At 38.4% G+C, this 17,962-nt stretch overlaps 2 protein-coding genes across 3 annotated transcripts; both read right to left on the reverse strand.

The window, feature by feature from the left end:
- On the reverse strand, positions 1 to 10,831 carry MCUR1 (mitochondrial calcium uniporter regulator 1). 2 transcript variants are annotated; one of them, XM_053466868.1, is made up of 9 exons: positions 10,402 to 10,830; positions 10,176 to 10,292; positions 6,188 to 6,291; positions 5,357 to 5,458; positions 4,264 to 4,305; positions 3,496 to 3,567; positions 2,392 to 2,445; positions 1,758 to 1,872; positions 1 to 1,236 (listed from the first exon to the last, which is right to left on the reverse strand). In XM_053466868.1, the coding sequence occupies exons 1-9, from the start codon at positions 10,502 to 10,504 to the stop codon at positions 1,181 to 1,183; spliced, it is 765 nt and encodes a 254-aa protein (XP_053322843.1). In that variant the 5' UTR covers positions 10,505 to 10,830; the 3' UTR covers positions 1 to 1,180. The 2 variants fall into 2 exon arrangements, with proteins under 2 accessions (XP_053322843.1, XP_053322844.1); XM_053466869.1 differs by lacking the exon at positions 1,758 to 1,872 and having other exon boundaries at positions 10,402 to 10,831.
- Positions 10,832 to 13,531: 2,700 nt separating this feature from the next.
- LOC128497021 (regulator of G-protein signaling 9-binding protein B-like) lies at positions 13,532 to 17,716 on the reverse strand. The gene is made up of 3 exons (XM_053466870.1): positions 17,387 to 17,716; positions 15,317 to 15,626; positions 13,532 to 13,938 (listed from the first exon to the last, which is right to left on the reverse strand). The coding sequence occupies exons 1-3, from the start codon at positions 17,477 to 17,479 to the stop codon at positions 13,592 to 13,594; spliced, it is 750 nt and encodes a 249-aa protein (XP_053322845.1). The 5' UTR covers positions 17,480 to 17,716; the 3' UTR covers positions 13,532 to 13,591.
- Between the last annotated feature and the right edge of the window lie 246 nt (positions 17,717 to 17,962).

Raw genomic sequence — 17,962 nt, forward strand, 5'->3', positions numbered from 1 at the left:
TGGTGTGTACCTCACATATATTGTTACAAATATAAATTACAAAGAGACACAAAACCATAGAGCATCCAAGGCAATTAATTAAATAAAAAATCAAGGTAATTTTAGTAGTTCATTTAAGAAAATGCTACAAGATAGGATAATATTTCTATTGCATTATTGAATTAAATGCCCACGATGGTACATTTGATGTATTGTGGAAGTTATGTTAGGTTGGCTAAAACTTCAAGCATCATTTGAATTCTTGACTTTTCCTTTCAAGTGGATTCGTTGAGGAATAACTTATCTTCTTTGTTCTGCTCTGTACCATCCTAGGCATGCCAAAATACACTGGTGTCTGACCTGCATTACAAATTTGACTGAAGGCATTCTTGTGTTTTTTCATAAGCGATAACATGCTATTGAAATGAAAGGAGATTCTCACTGAAATCATTTGGTAATCTTTGTACCAAATTTGTATTGTCCCATACCTAAATCTCCATTGGATGACTCTTAAACTGCCTTTCATAATTTTTGACATGAGGTTCTATGCAGTCATTATAAGTTTTAAAGACTGCTATTTCATGACAGTCATGATGTCATAAAGGGTGGAAGGGGTTAATGGCTGCAAATAAATTTTAAAAAGAAATCCACCATGGAAACCTAGTATAAACCTTAAATCACGCTAAAGCAACACACAAAATAAACCTAGATTTCTCAGAAAAAAATGTTTTTAATAATTTTGTGATTCTCCTTTTGGTACACAGCATCAATGGCAAAACAGAACAAATTAGTCCCTGAAAGTCTATACTTTACCTCCTAAGAGGAGCAATAAACATCTTCCTGGTGAAAGATGACAGCTACTATGTTTTTGATCACACGAGAATATAATTAAATGTAAAAATACAGTTAATATATATTTTTGGTGTCAGTTCTTGACATCTTTCACAAATGGTGAAATAAAAACAACCATTGTGTGTGGACGGCAAAACAAACATTTACATTCTTATTGTCAGCACTCCGCACATAAGGCATCTTGTTAAACTACTATATTGCAGGTCTGGTCTTTCCCCAATGAATAGTTACATTAAATTGGTCAAAATAAGCATCTGAATGCCACTGAATTAGTCATGCTTAAGAAATACATTCCTACAATGCTAGAGAAACGATGAACAAGGCAGAAATAGCACTTATGATCAACACTTTAAATCCACAAACGGTAAAATCCAAGTACTATAGTAAGGCATGTAAACACCGATCCTGTAATAGAACAGAAAAAATGACGGTATTAGTTGGGCTTCATGAACAGGAAACAAACACATGATAAAACAGCAGAGAATATGCATCTATAGTAAAAAAAATAACTTTTGACAGTGGGGTATCAGTTGTCACTGATACAGCCACCAAAATACCTCTAACCTTTCTCTGTTCCTTATGTTTGTCCTCACCCCATTCCCTCAAGAACGTAAACTACCCTAATGTATCGGTTTGTCTTAGTCTGTCAATTCTAGCCTTGGCATACCCCTTGAATATATGTATTGTAAGAAGCGCTGCGTAAATTGTTGGCGCTATATAAAAAAAATATAATGTAGCAATGTGCGCAAAAGCAACAGAAAAGCTTCCTTGTGATGGGCTGGTAACGTCATTATAGCAGGCAACATGGCCACTTACAGCCGGTATTTCAACTCCATCATGTCACCTGTTGTCATGGTAGTTTCTGGTATGAATGTCTTCTACACAAACCCGCCAAACTAAGCAAACATTTTTATATGATTTTATACCTGCAAGGTATTTGATCGTATCAAGCTTATGAGATTCTAGCATGGTTTTCAATCCTGCTACTTCTGTGTCAATTTTCCTATTGGTTTGCGTCAGTCCACGATCTTGTTGAGCATGCTGAATACAATTCAGAAAAGGTAAGCATGTTTAAAATAGCTGTACAAAGTAGATTAGAAGGGACACAGGATATAGCAACAATGTAATCAGTAAAACATAATAAAAGTGAGCGATACACAAAATGTATACAAAAATTTAAAAATATATTGAGATGATGTTACAGTTATAAGCATGTTGCAGGGATTTGAAAGTTGTTTTGCTGAGGGGTATTGGCAATGGAAATGATACACTTGATAAAGCTGCAGCTAAACCTAATTCTGTCACGTGTTACACTTTGTATCAGTCACACAAACTGTCATTCTTCCTAAACTCTCCTCTCTGTATTACATCACAGCAGTCTGACCTCCCTACAACCACTCGCAGTCATGATTAAACAAGAAGACCTGCGATCAAGCTCTCTGATGTCAGGTATACCATAGTAGTAATAACTTTTGGGAAAGTAGGGGGAAAATGACTAGGTGGAACAGCACCTTTAAAACGAAATGCTGTATAGATGGTGCCACATGAAAAGGTACTCACCACGTCTACCATTTCTGTTCTGAATTCCTGCAGCTTCCTTCCCTTTTCAGCATGCTGTTCATGGAGAAAAAAAATCTTACATCTTTTAGGGAACAAAAAGGAATGCTAATGAGTTGTACGTAGTCTTGTTGAACCGCATCATGCCTTTTTTTAGTTAAACTAATTTTTAACATTCAATAAACTATAAATACAAGGTAGTGTAATGTTTCCAAAAGGCAGTCTGTGTGCAACCTTCTCTTAACATGTGTCCCTATTCACCTTTTCTTGGAATATTTTTCAAGCCAGAATTCTAATGAACGCTTAAGGCAAGGTTGTTATGTCTCATCGAGACTTCTCCATGAGTATTTCCATATTATCAACGTACTAAGAACTCAATACACTGTTCAGTAACTGAGAAACAAAAACTCCAATGATATTCAAGGATGACCAAGTTGCGTAAAAGCAAGTACAGACCCATTCCTAATATTCTACTGTAAAGAAGGTTCAAGCACACATACATGTAGGCAATATAATTTTTTGACCCTTTGGGTAACAGAGGCCCTTGATTTAAACACCTAATTGTACATGCAATAAACAGTAAATAGCATGTTTGTTTTACCTAAAATCAAATACACATTATTATATAATAGAAGTAGGAATGCATACTTGAAATGCTTTATATGGCTCCACAGAGCAAAAGCTATAGCTTTCCTATTCTGAGACACACATTATGGTTAATGAAGAGTTTAGACAGTATTTTCAAAGCCTTCCCTCTTTTAAATACAGGGCTGGTCATCCTAATGCATATTGGGAATACATGGCCTTCACTTTCATTGCAAAATGCAAGTTACTGATTATACTTAAATGGCCAGAAGATATGGGATGCTTGGCACAGTTGCTTCAGATCAATATGTTCCTATTGTTCCTACATCTTTAAAAATGTTTGCTTTCACAAATTACAAACAAGCTGCCTTTGCATCTTCTGGAAGCTTCCTGGAGCCTAATCTGAAGCAAACTCTACCTTTATTTTCAATCCAAAAAATAAAGTTTATAAAGCACGTCTATTCATCTTCTTGGTAAATCCTTCTACCTTAGCTACTGTTTTATACAAGAATCATTACATACCATTTCTTTCACTCTGCTTTTCTCAAGGTTAAAGTCCAGTTTGTTGTTTGCACGGACCTTGACAACTTCATCCTTATAGAAACAAAACAAAAATCTGTATGAAATATTAAATGCATTCATGCAGTTGTTGATAAAAATACATTATATGCTAAAATACTGTTATCCTGAAAGCAACACACAGGTCAGAAGAAACCCTTTGTGGATTTTCGTGGCCCAAGATTACATTATCCATTAAGTAATGTCCTAACTACATTGCATAATAAATGTAATTTTGTCACTTCGAAGCCTATGTCCTCAGCGACATGCACATTACAACAGTTACACTACTCTACCAATAGAACATACACTGTAATAATATATAAAAAGGGATTTTTGTGCAGTGTTCTTATCTCTATAGCGATCAATCCCTCAACTTCTTTGGTGATAAAATGATTTTTATTTTTTTTTTTTACTTATTTCAGTAAGGTAGGTGGCAGTAGCAAATTATATGTATGTATATATGTATGTATGTATGTGTATATGTGTACATATAAACACACACGAGTCAGTATGGCTGAGAACATTCAATCACTTATAGTAACTTGAGGATTGCTTTCACAACTTTCTGTACGTTTCACCTTTCCAGACTGAAGAAACAATTGTCCTTTGAAAGAAACCAAACAAAATGGATGTTTTGCTATTCTTACATTCACATTGCAGGTATTTGAGGAAAATAAACAATGTGAATTATATGGCATTATACTCCACAAAAAAACAAAACATACTTACAACTAATTGTTTCTTCAACTGCTGTAGTTCAATTTTTACTTTCTTGAAAGGAAAAAAGTAAAGTTATATTATGTATAATATGAAGAAAAGTGTTATAGTTACCAGTATAATGTTCAACAACCCCCGGATGTTAATTCAATTTAATACGTTTAACCTTACAGGTCTAAGAAGTAGATCTTAGTGGAGTGTTTACATTGGTTGGTTCATTTACTATTGTATAGACAGTAGGCAGCTTTAGATTTCAATCTGAGTGATGTGACATAAAAGGCTAAGTATTGCTGTACAGTGACAGTCTCAAAGGCCTACCAAGAGTTCTTATAACAGGATACATTAGCAAGCAAAAAAAATAATGTAATCCAGATAAAAAACACAGGAAAGCTGTGAATGCAATTAGAAAAATACCTTACCCAATTTAGCAGAGCCTGTAGGATGGTTGCAGTTTCAACTCAATGACCTCACTATGCATTTAGAAACAAAAACCCACTGAGCTTCTCCAGCGGAGGAGCTTTGTTAACCCTGCATAATGCATAGTTAAATCAGTGAGATTTCCTGAAAGGCATTCCATCAAATGAATTATGCATTCTGAAAGGCAGGCTCAGCATCTTATGCACGAGAGACTTGCCAAGGTTGGCTCTTCATAATTATACACTCAACAAACTGAAACCGCAACTCCTACTTTTTAAAATACTTCCAGTTTTTTTTCTTCTAATGAGCAGGTGCACAGACAATTAACATTTGTACATCTTTGATCAAAACGTTATATATTATCCTGAAAACATGTTCCGTTTGTGGCTTCTGGGCACTAGAGTTGTCTGTAGAGCTGTCATCTCGCATAACACAACAAGAATAGAAGAACATTTTGCCGAGGTTGTGCTTAATAATGTACATGTTTTGTGTGAATACATTTGCAATGTACATAACTCACTTAAAATAGTGTGCATGCATTTACACATCTGAGTGTATACAAGACTTGCACCATATAGTTGTATAAAGTGTATGGTTAGACGTATATAAACTCCAAACAGCAATTGAATCACCTACTAATGCATAACACAATAATGTTTCAAGGACTTCTTAAAAGCTTTACAAATACCTCATTTTCTGCCCGAAGAGCTGAAAATTCACTTTTCTCCAAAATGATCATGTCCTTTTTCACAGAGGCTATGTGTGACATTACTTGCTGAAGACTGATTTCCTGTAAAGAAAAAAAACATGAATAACTATGTGAAATTGTATTAAAAAGGTCACGTTTAAAGATGATTTCTTTAATTATTTTTTTTTTAGATACCAGGAAAATCTTGGAGTCCAGCTGCCAAATTTTAGTGCCTGTGACTGCAGTATTCTTGATTTTATGCTGCCTTGCCTTTTAAAAATGTAAGATAGTAATTATAATATATTAACACAATATCTAAAATTGACACTGACACTACTAGACTCGATAGATAAAACTGTACTTTAGCTACTGTTTCACTTAAATACTGAGAGTCTCATCTTAAAGCTATTAGGGTGCTCACTTGAAAATAATGTGCGAATAGGTTTCCAGTATAGCACAGCTAAAGTGTACAGGAAACATATAAAAACGCTAGTCTGAGGTTTTCAGATATGGTGAGTACAACATAAATAAACAATCGGATTCTAATCTGCCGTCAAATTAACTTTATGTTGCAACTGCCTTCACTAGTGGAGTCTTAATGATTCATTAGTGATGTCTAGATGTTTAAAGCTAAGATGCTGGCTAGTATATACTGGTGAGCAGAGATGCAATGCTCAGGCAGGCTGGGGAGGCACTAAAAATGTTTGCATCCACACTATATTGTTGGGCAGTCCTGATATGTAATCCAGTGTGTTTATTTTCATTATTCTTTTAGGAAAACAGTAGCTAATGAAACATTATTTTGCTTACACCACATGCTTTTTTTCTAACCTGTTGCACTTTGGTAACCATATCCTTGTATAGGAGATCCATGTTGGCATTAATGATCTTCAATAGTGCTGACACAACAATCTCGGATTGCTGAGTTGTGAATCCTGGGTCAGTGAGGGGGAGAAAAAGACAACTCTCAGCAAACTATATGGCAGAGACCAGGTCAGCGTAGCTGCATAAAAGTGTACAATAGATACAAGCCATTCAGCGCGCACAAGGTGTCACAAGGGTTACGTATAAAGTGTGATTCTAGTGCACAGTCTGAGAAGTGACCTTATCACCAGGGCAACTAATGGAAAGGTTCCTGCTGAGATAACCATTACATTCCTCATTGCTGAGGTGATGCAATCAATTTAAGAAATTTGCATCAAAATCACTTTTTATACATAACCCACCATTATGTAAAGCATTATTTGTAAAGCAGACAAAAAAGTGCAGGTTATAGTAATTTATTTATGAGTAGTTATAGATGAAACCGCAAGAATAATCAGTAGAGCAGTTGCAGTGAGCAAAGCAACTATTGATTTTTATCTCATTAAAAAGTTTACAATTGTTTAGATAAAGGCAAGGTACAAAAATGTGTTTGCATGAAAGGGAGCTGTTTATACATAAAACTAGAAATACTGTTAAAAAGCAATCATGTGCAGAAATATATATATATATATATACACACATTTCACAATATGTACAAATGAATGTGTATGTTATCCTATAGATTATGTTTCGTCCCATTAAGAGTGCAGGAGTCATTTGTGGTTAATCATAGAAAGCAATATTCATTAAAATTGACAGATACGAAATTGAGACCCACTAATATTGGTATATATTCCACACAAGCATTGTGGTGCAAAGTGTGATAAGAGATCTTATCATCAAAGCAAGCTACATAAAGTTCCTGTCGATTGGGCCATGCAATTGCTTTCATAATCACTTTTTATACAAAGGCAACTTTGCAATTCCAATTCCAAGCTATGGAACAGATTGTTGAAATAATAGCTTAGGTCATGTAAGACGTCAACATTTTAAGTTCTTTCTTCCGGCAATAAAATAATACTTAGGTAAATTATACGTGTGCATCCGGTTTACCATCCCTTCAAATGATCATGTCTGATGAGCAGGGCCCTCCCAATACCTACTGTTTTTGTTTGTCAGAATACTTAATTGCACAGAAATATGAGAATCTGTTGGCACTGTATAAAAGATAACAGTAATCTTGTAAACGTAATATTGGAGTAAACACTCACTACTTACAGAAGTAAAATCCTTAAAGGGGTTAAGAATTAAAAGTTAGATTTTATTTAGGACCTACCTAACGTCTCCATGACCTCTTGTAATGCGATGGGAATACTCTGTAAAGCTCTTGCAGACTTGCCTCATTTCTTGACTGGACTGTGTGCCAGATTATGTTTTATCATTTCATTTGCTGGTGCTCTGCTTTGGTCAGCATTACAAAGGAGAAAACCTCAGAGGTCTATGCCAGAGGGACACTAACCACTTTTCACTCATGGGTATCACAATGCAGTTAGTCTACCTTGTCTCTGACTGGTGTCACCCTGGACCCAAATACATACCTCAAGTAACCTTTTACAGTAGCCCGATCAGGAATAGAAAGCTTTGGCTCCTCAGCAGTTATTGCCCCTTATACCGTATTGGCTCGGATATAGGCCGCACCCTAAAAGTTAGGTGCTTCTTTAAAGAAAAAAATTTCTTACACACTTAGTGGAACAGATATGCTGCCACTCTGCCCTCCCCAGACATGCTGCCACTCTATCCCCCCCTGAGATATGCACTCTGCCCCCGAGATGTGCCCCCCTGAGATATGCTGCCACTCTATCCCCCTAGAGTTATGCTGCCACTCTGCCCCCAAGAGGTTCCCCCCCCTAGACTTACCGGTGCATACTCCCCGGGGTCTTGCAGGGCCGGCGGGGGACAGCTACGCAGTACGCGTATTCAACTTCCGGTGCTGGCACTTCCGCCGTGGGAAGTGCCGGCAAGGAAGATTGTTAGCGTACATTGCACAGACGTTCACCGCCTGCGGCGATGCAAGCGGGGTAACAACCTTTCGCTGCTGGCACGTCCGCACGATGTGCTTTAACAATTTCCCTTGCCGGGACTCCCCCAGTGGGAATTCCCGGCAAGGGAGATTGTTAAAGCACATCGTGCAGATGTGCCGGCAGCGGGGGCTGTTTACTCACATCGCCGCTGCCGGTGAACGTCTGCGCGATGCGCTTAGACAACCTCCCGTGCCGGCACTCCCCCTGTGGGAAGTGCCGGTAGGGGAGGCTGTCTGAGCGTATCGGAGAGTAGGATGCAGGTCCCCTGCCCCGCTGCAGGGGATCTGTATCCTAACCCTGCTGCCTGCCCGGCGCCCGGAACTGCATGTCCCGGACGTCGGGCGCTAGACCCCGAATATAGGCCGCACCCCCACTTTAAAGACTTAAAGTGGGGGGAAAAAGTGCGGCCTATATTCGAGCCAATACGGTATTTAAAAGTATTACCGGTACTTCTTTTGCATTCAAAAAATGTATATACAAGCCACATAAAAGAGAATGTGTTATTTTTCTACAAGGAACCTGTTTAAACATGTATTCACAAAGCCCTAAGACTGTAAAACCTTGACTTTGGCATTTACAATTTATTCCTGCTGTTTGCCACCTGAACGGTGTATGTATATTATACACAAAATGCATTGTTTTCAATGGCTTTAGGGACCGCCCATTGTCCTTAAGGAGTTAAAGTTTCTTCTGAAACAAGGGTTCTGCTGACCCTGCATAATTTACAGTTCAATCTACAAGATTACTTTCAAAATTGCGGGACAATTTAACTAAGTATTATACTGGGCCAAACAAGCTATTTTTTGCAGGACAGAATACTCGGCATCTTTTAACCCCTACATCTTTACCATGAAGAACACTGATTGAATTCACAAGCACAAAACATGCAATAATAAGCATCACCAACAGCATTTTGGTGCTGTTCTTCTACATAGTACAATTGTGATATTATGCAGGTTAATGCTGCGAAGAGCAACAAGACCTGACATTAATGCAAGTCCATTGCGGGTTGGTATGTACCTTATTCATATGCTGTCTAAACAAACAAGTTACCTTAACCCCACAGTAGTTGCTTGCTGGTCAGCTTCTGTATTGACAGTGTGCACATGCTCATGCTCCGGCAACTACGTCTGCCACTTTTTTCTAGGACATACCTGTAAATCCAAGAGTGCACAGCTCCTGTCCTCCAACAGGCCACATTTTGTGGATATCTCAGCTTGGGCACAGCTCAATTAACAATTCATTAAACTACTTGTTTTCAGGCAAGCATACAAGGAATACTTAGCCTGTTTTTGGCCCTCGTGTCTTAATTTGTTAATTCCAATTGGGGTAGCACTTTACACGTGCTGGTCCCTAACATGTAAAATTGGGGTGACCACATGTCCCGGATTGCCCCATAAAGGGACAATGCATGGTACCGCAATGAGAATTCTGTGACTTTGTGTCTGTATGCGCTACTGTATTTCTAATGTCTAGTAATAGAGGGGTTAATGCTCTGAAACTACTCATTTCTGCTAATAGAGAGGTTAATTATCTGAAACTGCTCATGTCTGGTAATGACTGTATATTATAATATAAATATATTATTAAATCTGAAATCAACATGGTTCCCAAGGCTTCCTATTAATTAATATAAATGTATTTTGTGCGTATGTGATGGTGTGTGTATATATGTGAATCGGTGCGTATGTGAGATTTATGTGTGTGTGTGATCTCATCAGCGTTAGTGTGTCCCTGAACGGCAGAAGCCAAATGTGGTCACCCCATGTAAAACACGTGTGTCCTGGGAAAAATGGCTGATGTGGTTGCCATGGCAATACTATGCAGATGCTACAAAAGAATGGTTCCACACACAATGACCTGTCCTCAGAGCGGAACAAACACTAAAAAACAAAATTTTGCCTTATGAATGACAGTGAGGACATAAACATTACCTTTGGCTTCCAGAACTTGTACTACTGCATGAGTGTCAAAGTAGAACGTTTTTTCACCTGAGGAGAATACCTTTCTTTTCTCCAAATTCTGTGGTGTTGATGGAATTAAATTTAATGCTGTGAAAAAAAGGGATTAATAAATACATAATTAGGGATTATCAAATCATGTTAATTAAAATAAACACATGAACATCACGCAGACTTAGATTATTTACACCGTTCTCACCTCTGAAGCACGCGTTCCGTGTCTCTGGCGCACGCGCGCCCAATTTGCCAGCTGATGCAGTGCTAGTTCGCGTGGCGAGGGCGCGGAAAATCGGCCCTGTCATTGTCACCTGTGCCCTGAGATTGCGCGGCGCCTCACAAGGGAACACAAACAACCGGGCAGTGGGAAGCCTGGAGAGCGTCGCGGAAACTCGCCGGCTTTCTCCGGGTCGGAGAAAAGACCAGCGATGCGGATCGTTAAAACATTATTATAACGTTTTGCAAAAAATGCATCTATCTAGGATCGCGCAGAACGAGCTCTAATATTTAATAGGAATGTATTACAATTAGTAGCAATTTCTTGAGGACTATATGACATGAAGGGCAGTGGAAAGAGGGCGGCTTTCCTCACGTCAGCGGGAGGTCCTGGCCATCATTATTAGTCATATATGCAGCTATGAGAGCTCACATGCCCAAGGACACGGTACACTATTCGCCAACCCTTTCTGTCTCCATGAGAGGAGTCATTTTGTTAGCGATATCTGCGCAGGGCAGTCCGTGATATAGTCTTCGGGAAAATGGCCGCCGTGCTTGTATCTTGCGCGTACTACTGCAGACAGGTATTAGTCTGATATAGTGCTTAGCGGCGCTGTCTCTAGTGATTAAAGCTGAAATGTAATGAATTCAACATACTCGGGCATCCGGTAACATGCAATTTCTTAAAGAACCAGGAAGTTAGTTACAAAATTTTTTTTGTACGACGACTCTACACAACAAATACCCGCCTTTCAGGCAGACTTGTTTAAAATGAAGCGTATTTTACTGTAATTTTGTATGTTCATTTTTAAATGTGGTAGGTGCTTAGTATTATTAAAGGTTCCGTTCCGCGAAACACATTAATTGCACTTTCCAGGATGGTGGCTAAGCACATAAACATTAGCAGGCCCGCCATTTTATTCTGAAGGTTTTATCTCACACAGCACTGTAAATGCATCATAAACTGCATCTGTTTTAGTGGCAGCAGCAACCATTCAATGCCTGTTGTGTGTCACATGATTAGTGTCCCAGACAAAATTCTGAATTAAGCCAAATTTTAAAAGAGAAAATATTTATGGGAGTTTGCACGTTTCACGGTACTTGGAATCACATATTGCTGCACTTAGCATCAAAAGTTAATGCTATCTGTATTTCGTGCGGTTAGATGTCTTTAGTACAAATACAAGAATTCCAAAAGGTTTTAGTTTAAATACCATTCAAACTTGCTATATTTTCATGAGTTCCTAAGTAGTGGATAGTATTGCATTTCAATGATCATCACTCCTGGCAGATGGTCCTCATGGCATCTTTCCTGTTGTTTAGACCCCTGATTCCAAAATAGACGTGGGTGCCAGCACCATAAACATCAATCAAACAAAAAGCACTATGTAAGGCTGTGTTTAAATTATTATAAATACATACTTTAGATGATTTTTTTGTTCCCTTTGTATGTTAGAATCATGAAACTATTGGATACTATTGAATACAAAAATGTTGCTAGAATTAATTTACCTTATCTACCATAACTAACATTATGAAATATTATTTCTGCGTTATTCACTTTCTGTTGATTTGTCACAATACTTGACAGATTAACATAAATTTCTTCTGTGGTTGGCTGCTTGCAGCTTTTAGTTCAGGGATTTCAGGTGTTTGGCTGGCATAAAGTTAGACCTGGACTCATTAACAACAAGTCAACTAGACAACTACGATGTTGAATGATGATAATTCTCAAAAATTACTACAGGGGAATGAACTCGAACTTGAACTGCTTGTATAGTACTCTATTAATGAATATAGAACAATGTGCTTTTGTGAAATCTAACCAAGGAATGTACTGTTGGCCCAGAAGATTGTAGAAAGTGATAGCAATAAACCGGTATTTGTAATTTTAAAATACCGTATTTGCTCGATTATAAGACGACCCCCCAAATCTGAATATTAATTTAGGAAAAAAAGAAAAAGCCTGAATATAAGACGACCCTATAGGAAAAGTTTTACCAGTAAATGTTAATTCATCTAAACTATTTTTGTTTAATAAAAGCTATGATTGAGAAAAATATTTTGGTTTTATTTCCTTCTATTTTCCAACCTGCCCCCCAGTTATGCACATCTGCCCCAGAAATGCCTTATACCCCTATATGCCACTGTGCCCCATGATATGCCTTTTAACCCTCTAAATGCCACTGTGCCCCATGATATGCCTTTTAACCCTATATGCCACTGTGCCCCATGATATGCCTTTTGACCCCCATGTGCCACTCTGCCTCCAGAAATGCCTTATACCCCTATATGCCACTCTGGCATTTAGAAGGTTAAAAGGCATATTATGGGGAAGAGTGGCATATAGGGAGGTTTAAGGCATTCAGGAGGCAGAGTGGCATATAGAGGGTTAAAAAGGCATTTCTGGAGGCACAGTGGCATTAAGGGGGTTAAAAGGCATTTTACAGAGCACTCTGCCTCCAGAAATGCCTTATGCCCCCCATTTAACACCCCCCCCAACTTACCAGTGCTTCTGACTCCCCTGTCATGTAGCCGGGCAGCGTGTAGATCCCACGCACTTATGCTGCAGCCAGAAGGAGGCGTGGCTAGCAGCGGGGGTTGTCTGCGTCCATCGCGCAGACCTTCCCCGACTGTCAGAGATCAGAGTTCCCGGCACCGGTGCGGGGAACTCTGATCTCTGACAGCCGGGGAAGGTCTGCGCGATGGACACAGACAAACCCCGCTGCTAGCCACACCTCCTTCCTGCTGCAGCGGAAGTTGTCTACGCGAATCGCGTAGACATCTACATGCTGCCCCGGCTACACACCGGGGACTCAGAAGTACCGGTAAGTGGGGCGGGGGGGAGACAGGAGGATCCAGGTCCCCTGCAGCTGCGGGGGATCTGGATCTTAGTCGTCTCATAGTCAGACCTATTTGAGGTCTGATTATAAGACGACCCAATTATAAGACGAGGGATATTTTTCAGAGCATTTGGTCTGAAAAAAACCTCGTCTTTTAATCGAGCAAATACGGTATACGTTTTTTAGTAGGTTAGTAGATATGGCACATTAATTCTAATGAAATTACCTTCTAAATTGAGATGTAGATGTATATGTATATATTTTTTTAAATATATGAATAAACTTATATGCTGGCCCAGTGCTAATTTAACAATTCTGCCAATATGTAACGATTTATAACACAGATGAAAGTGTAACTGTGATTAGGGTTACTCCACACAAAAGCAAAGACACAATTAACCGCCCCCCATTGCAGCAATTCCGAGTTTCCCTTTCTTCCACAGAAAGCAAAGTCACGGAGGAGGCTTCATTGTTCTCAATCTCATCATTCACGTTTGTGTTTGCTTCTACAGTCCACCTTAAAACATTAACTTTTTCCTCCATGTCGGTGATCATCTGATCAACTTTCATAATCTCTTCGTCTAATTCTTTAAGCTCCGTGTTAGCATTGTTAGTTGGCAAATCATTGTAGGTGATATTCGGGACACTAAGAGCTCTGGAGGCAATCGGAGAAGTGTCGCCTGCCAACACAGAAGTTAAGGCAAATGTTAAAACATTTCTATAAATAAACTTAAAAAAAACATGAAACGTGTTCTTATTTATAAACTAAATCCTGCTATCCTCATATGTTTAAGCAAACATGAAGTTACTGCTGGGGAATAGCTATGTAGAGTTATTTTTATATATATATATATTGATGTATCCCCTCCTAACTACTAAATTATGGTTAAATATATGCAACTGTGAGTAGAAGGCTACCTACCTGGGAAAATGTATGAATTCCTGACCCCATTTGTCCCACTAATGTTAAATTAATGAGCATGGGTTCTCAGACTCAATCTGGGTGGGATTGGGGGTTTAGAGCAACATGAAGTGATATGATGCATGGGAGGCTGCTTATTTATTAATATAATTAAGGCATATGTGTTTATGTAAGACTGAGATGGCTTAATCTTCGCTGGAATATTGTTATAAGTAATCGTTTCCATGCTGAGCGTGGCAAAACAAGCATTTGGGCTGACATATGTCAATGTTTTTATAAAGATCTGTACACAGATTGAATAAGCTCATTAATAGGGCATCTCTGTCTGTCAGCGCTACGTACATGTTATAATCAGATAAACTCCAAATGCTGATCTCATAACGTGCAGTGTTCTGCCTTTCTGCCATACAGATTTAATTGTATCGAATTGAATGTAACCTATTTGGTTTGCAATTCTTCCACGCCGTACTATAGGTTTTAATAGCATTTGCTATATACGAAATAGATACAAGGAAGCAAAAAACAGAACTCTACCCTTGACCCATGACGAACCGGGTGATGTATTTACATCCTAAATGGCCCTATAATATTTCAGTACAAAAAAAGTGATGAAATGTGTTATTATAATATTAATTATTAGGTGGTACATAGGCATAAAGTGGGCCGTACATAGTTGGGAATGGAGGTCAGCCAGTAAGTCCCAGTTTACTTAAAACAGCTCTGTCCTTTTAGCTTTCTATGGCTTCTCAGAAAACATGATATACTAGACATGCCTTATTGGTCTAGAGGGATGTCTGGCAGTGGTACTCATGAAGAAAGATAGATACATGCATAATATAATTATTATTATATGCATTATGCAGTAACAGTGACCATTAGAACTAAACTCACCGAGGAACAATCCCAAGGTGGGTAAAAAAAGTTGAGTAAATGGCATAGTATTTTTAAAGCCACATAAGACTTCTACATCTGTCCCATACTACCTGATCATGGAATTAATAGTTTTACACTAGTTTTTTGTGTGTGGTGTTGGCGTCTGCTCAATGCAATAGACTCCAGGTTTTGAGGAATATACACTTTGAACACTGTCGAGCAGCCCAAGTTTAATCAGCTAATTTTACTTCACTCAGGCTCACCTGTAAGACCGGTCTGCATTGCAGGCTGATGAGTTGCAGATAGAGGAAGAGCCTGGCCCAACTCATAGACCTTACACATGTCAGTATGAAAAAGCTCCAGACAAGAGGAGAACTGCACCCATAGGCGTTCTAGATCTTCCCGATCCTCCTTGCTCAACTCTTTGTTCCGAAGGGCTGCGGTCAGCCTGTTCCTGTTAGTCAGCGCCAGTTCTTGGGCTCTCTCTCGGGTGCGCCTGAGCTCATCACGCAGCTGGATGCTGTCTAATGAACCTCCAACTGAGGCTGCCAAGTGCCTATAGCAAGACACCACCTTCCCATCCAAACAATCACAAAAAGACATTAAAACACATTAAACGCTTGTTAAATGCTATTATCAACATTGTGTTACCTGTTTCAAATCAAATATGACATTTCTTAATCTGGCACAAATTTTTATAACGTTCTTATAAAACGTTGTCCAATTTTTGACAGAATTTAAGCTATTCAACATATTGCCGTTGTTTACAATCTACTATGGGATAGATTAGAGTTTTTGCCTCGCTATTCTAATTTACATTTAAAAGCCATATGGTTATAGAATATGTCAAATCTGTCTGCCTGGCTGTCCGTCTTGCAGAGAGTCCCATGCTAGATCACGGTCTGCTTCCTTCCTCTCTTTTTTTTTTTATTGCCAACTGTTGTGCTCAAGAGTAGTGTTCTGAGGCCCAGTCTTATCTAGTATGAATGTATAAAAATAATTAAATTATTGCATGCAACTTGCTTTACTGGCTACTTTGGTGTTTTTGAAACATCTAATCAGTCCTATGTATTGTAGAGCATGGATAAAGTTGCCAGGGGTTAGATCAGAGTAAAACTAGATGACCATCTCTGGTACAGTTGAATCTGCAAGTGTATAATAATATTTGGGTTTCCATATTGCAAACTTTTACCGAGCCATAACACCATCAATAACTGCTCTATATGCAATTAGACTTAATTGGGTGCAATAAACCATGGAATTATTTGTTTTTTACTATCAGAAGAAGTGGCAAACAGATAAAACAAGCTATGTAAGATAGGAAGATATTAGGATAGTCGTTTCAGAATTTATTGCAAACAAATGTTATGTTTTTACACATTATTTCCCTATGTTCCTATTTTTCTCTTATGTACTTACAGGCAGCAGATTTACCCCACATGTATAATCCTTATAAAGCTAGGTCTATTCTTGTCCTGCTACCATCTAACCTTCCACACAGGGTGCAGCTTTTGACCTTAAACTGACATTGAGCACAGTTCTAGTTCAATTGTGGTACCAGCTCTGCAAGCATACATGTATATGTGAATATCTACATTTCAAAACTAAATGGTCTCAGCACAAAATGTACACTCTGCTTTGCTTCCAAAGCAGTCAGAAGATTGTAGGCAGAGATCTGTTGTTGTATTATAATTTAACCAGTTTATTTATTTATGTGTCCTTTGCACGGTCTTTGAGCAGGGAATATGCAATGAGAATATCTGCTACAGGCAGCCTATTATACAAACTTTTAGCTCTTTTACATGAGTACGGGACATAAAAGTTAACGTGTTATGCTAATGTTTCTGTTGAATGGCTTCCACTAAACACTCCAAAGCAAATAGTAAACCAACTGAAATATACTTGAATGTTACAATGTTATTTTATACTTATTATATTAAACATCCCTCTTCCCTTTCACTCCCTGCCTTCTCGGTGTATCTGAGTCAAATTAATTAAAGCAATTTAATTTACAGATTTAAGTATCTCTAATTAGGTGCCTATTAAGCTGCTAAAATTGAATTATGTGATCTGTAAACTACTCATTTAACAGCACTCCCTGTGCTACTGACTCCAAAAATCTAGATTTATGTAACATATGTGGCAATTCTACAATCTGTAAAAATAACAAGCATATTACTAAGATTTGTCTCCTAAAGCTCTTATTGTATATACAAATTATATCAAAAGTCATATGCATGTAGGAATTCTGAATATGTTGTACCTGTAAAACTACTATTACTACCACCACTAATAATAATAATGATAATAATAATAATAGTGGGTTCAATTACCTTGTTCAGTGCCTCTAATGCAGCAATGCACTCCTCTCTCACTTTCAGAGAGTTCACAGTCCCTTCGTTGGCCACCCTAATATTTGGGAGCATTGCTGGCTCCTTCACCTGAAGACCCTCCAATGCTAAACAGACTGAAGTTTTCTGAAATCCATTATGTCCTTGACTTTTAAGGTCATTAAACAGAAGAAGTCAATAAGGTGAGTAAACTCTTACAAGAGTTTAGCAATAGCATTATCCGTTATGCAGAAGAAAATATGCAGCGGGCGCTTGGAGTAAATCTTCTTTTTTTAATAAAATAAGTACAACGGAGGCAGGTGAAGCAGCTCTCTTGACTTCAGTTAAGGACAGTGGCTAACGCAAAGACTGCTGATAAATAATCCTGGGGATTAAACAAAGAGGTCCTAACCTAGGGTGAAATGACAGGCCTCTCCTAATCACATTATCCCAGGATTTTTACTATGCCGAGCCGTCCAAATATCCCAGCTTTACCGTGCAATACTCTATAAAACAATCAATACCTGATTTGCTAAAACTAGCAACAATTAGTAGCTACAAATGGTAGTTTGGTACAAA

This window comes from Spea bombifrons, chromosome 5 (genome assembly GCF_027358695.1).
Source record: "Spea bombifrons isolate aSpeBom1 chromosome 5, aSpeBom1.2.pri, whole genome shotgun sequence".
NCBI lineage: Eukaryota > Metazoa > Chordata > Amphibia > Anura > Pelobatidae > Spea > Spea bombifrons.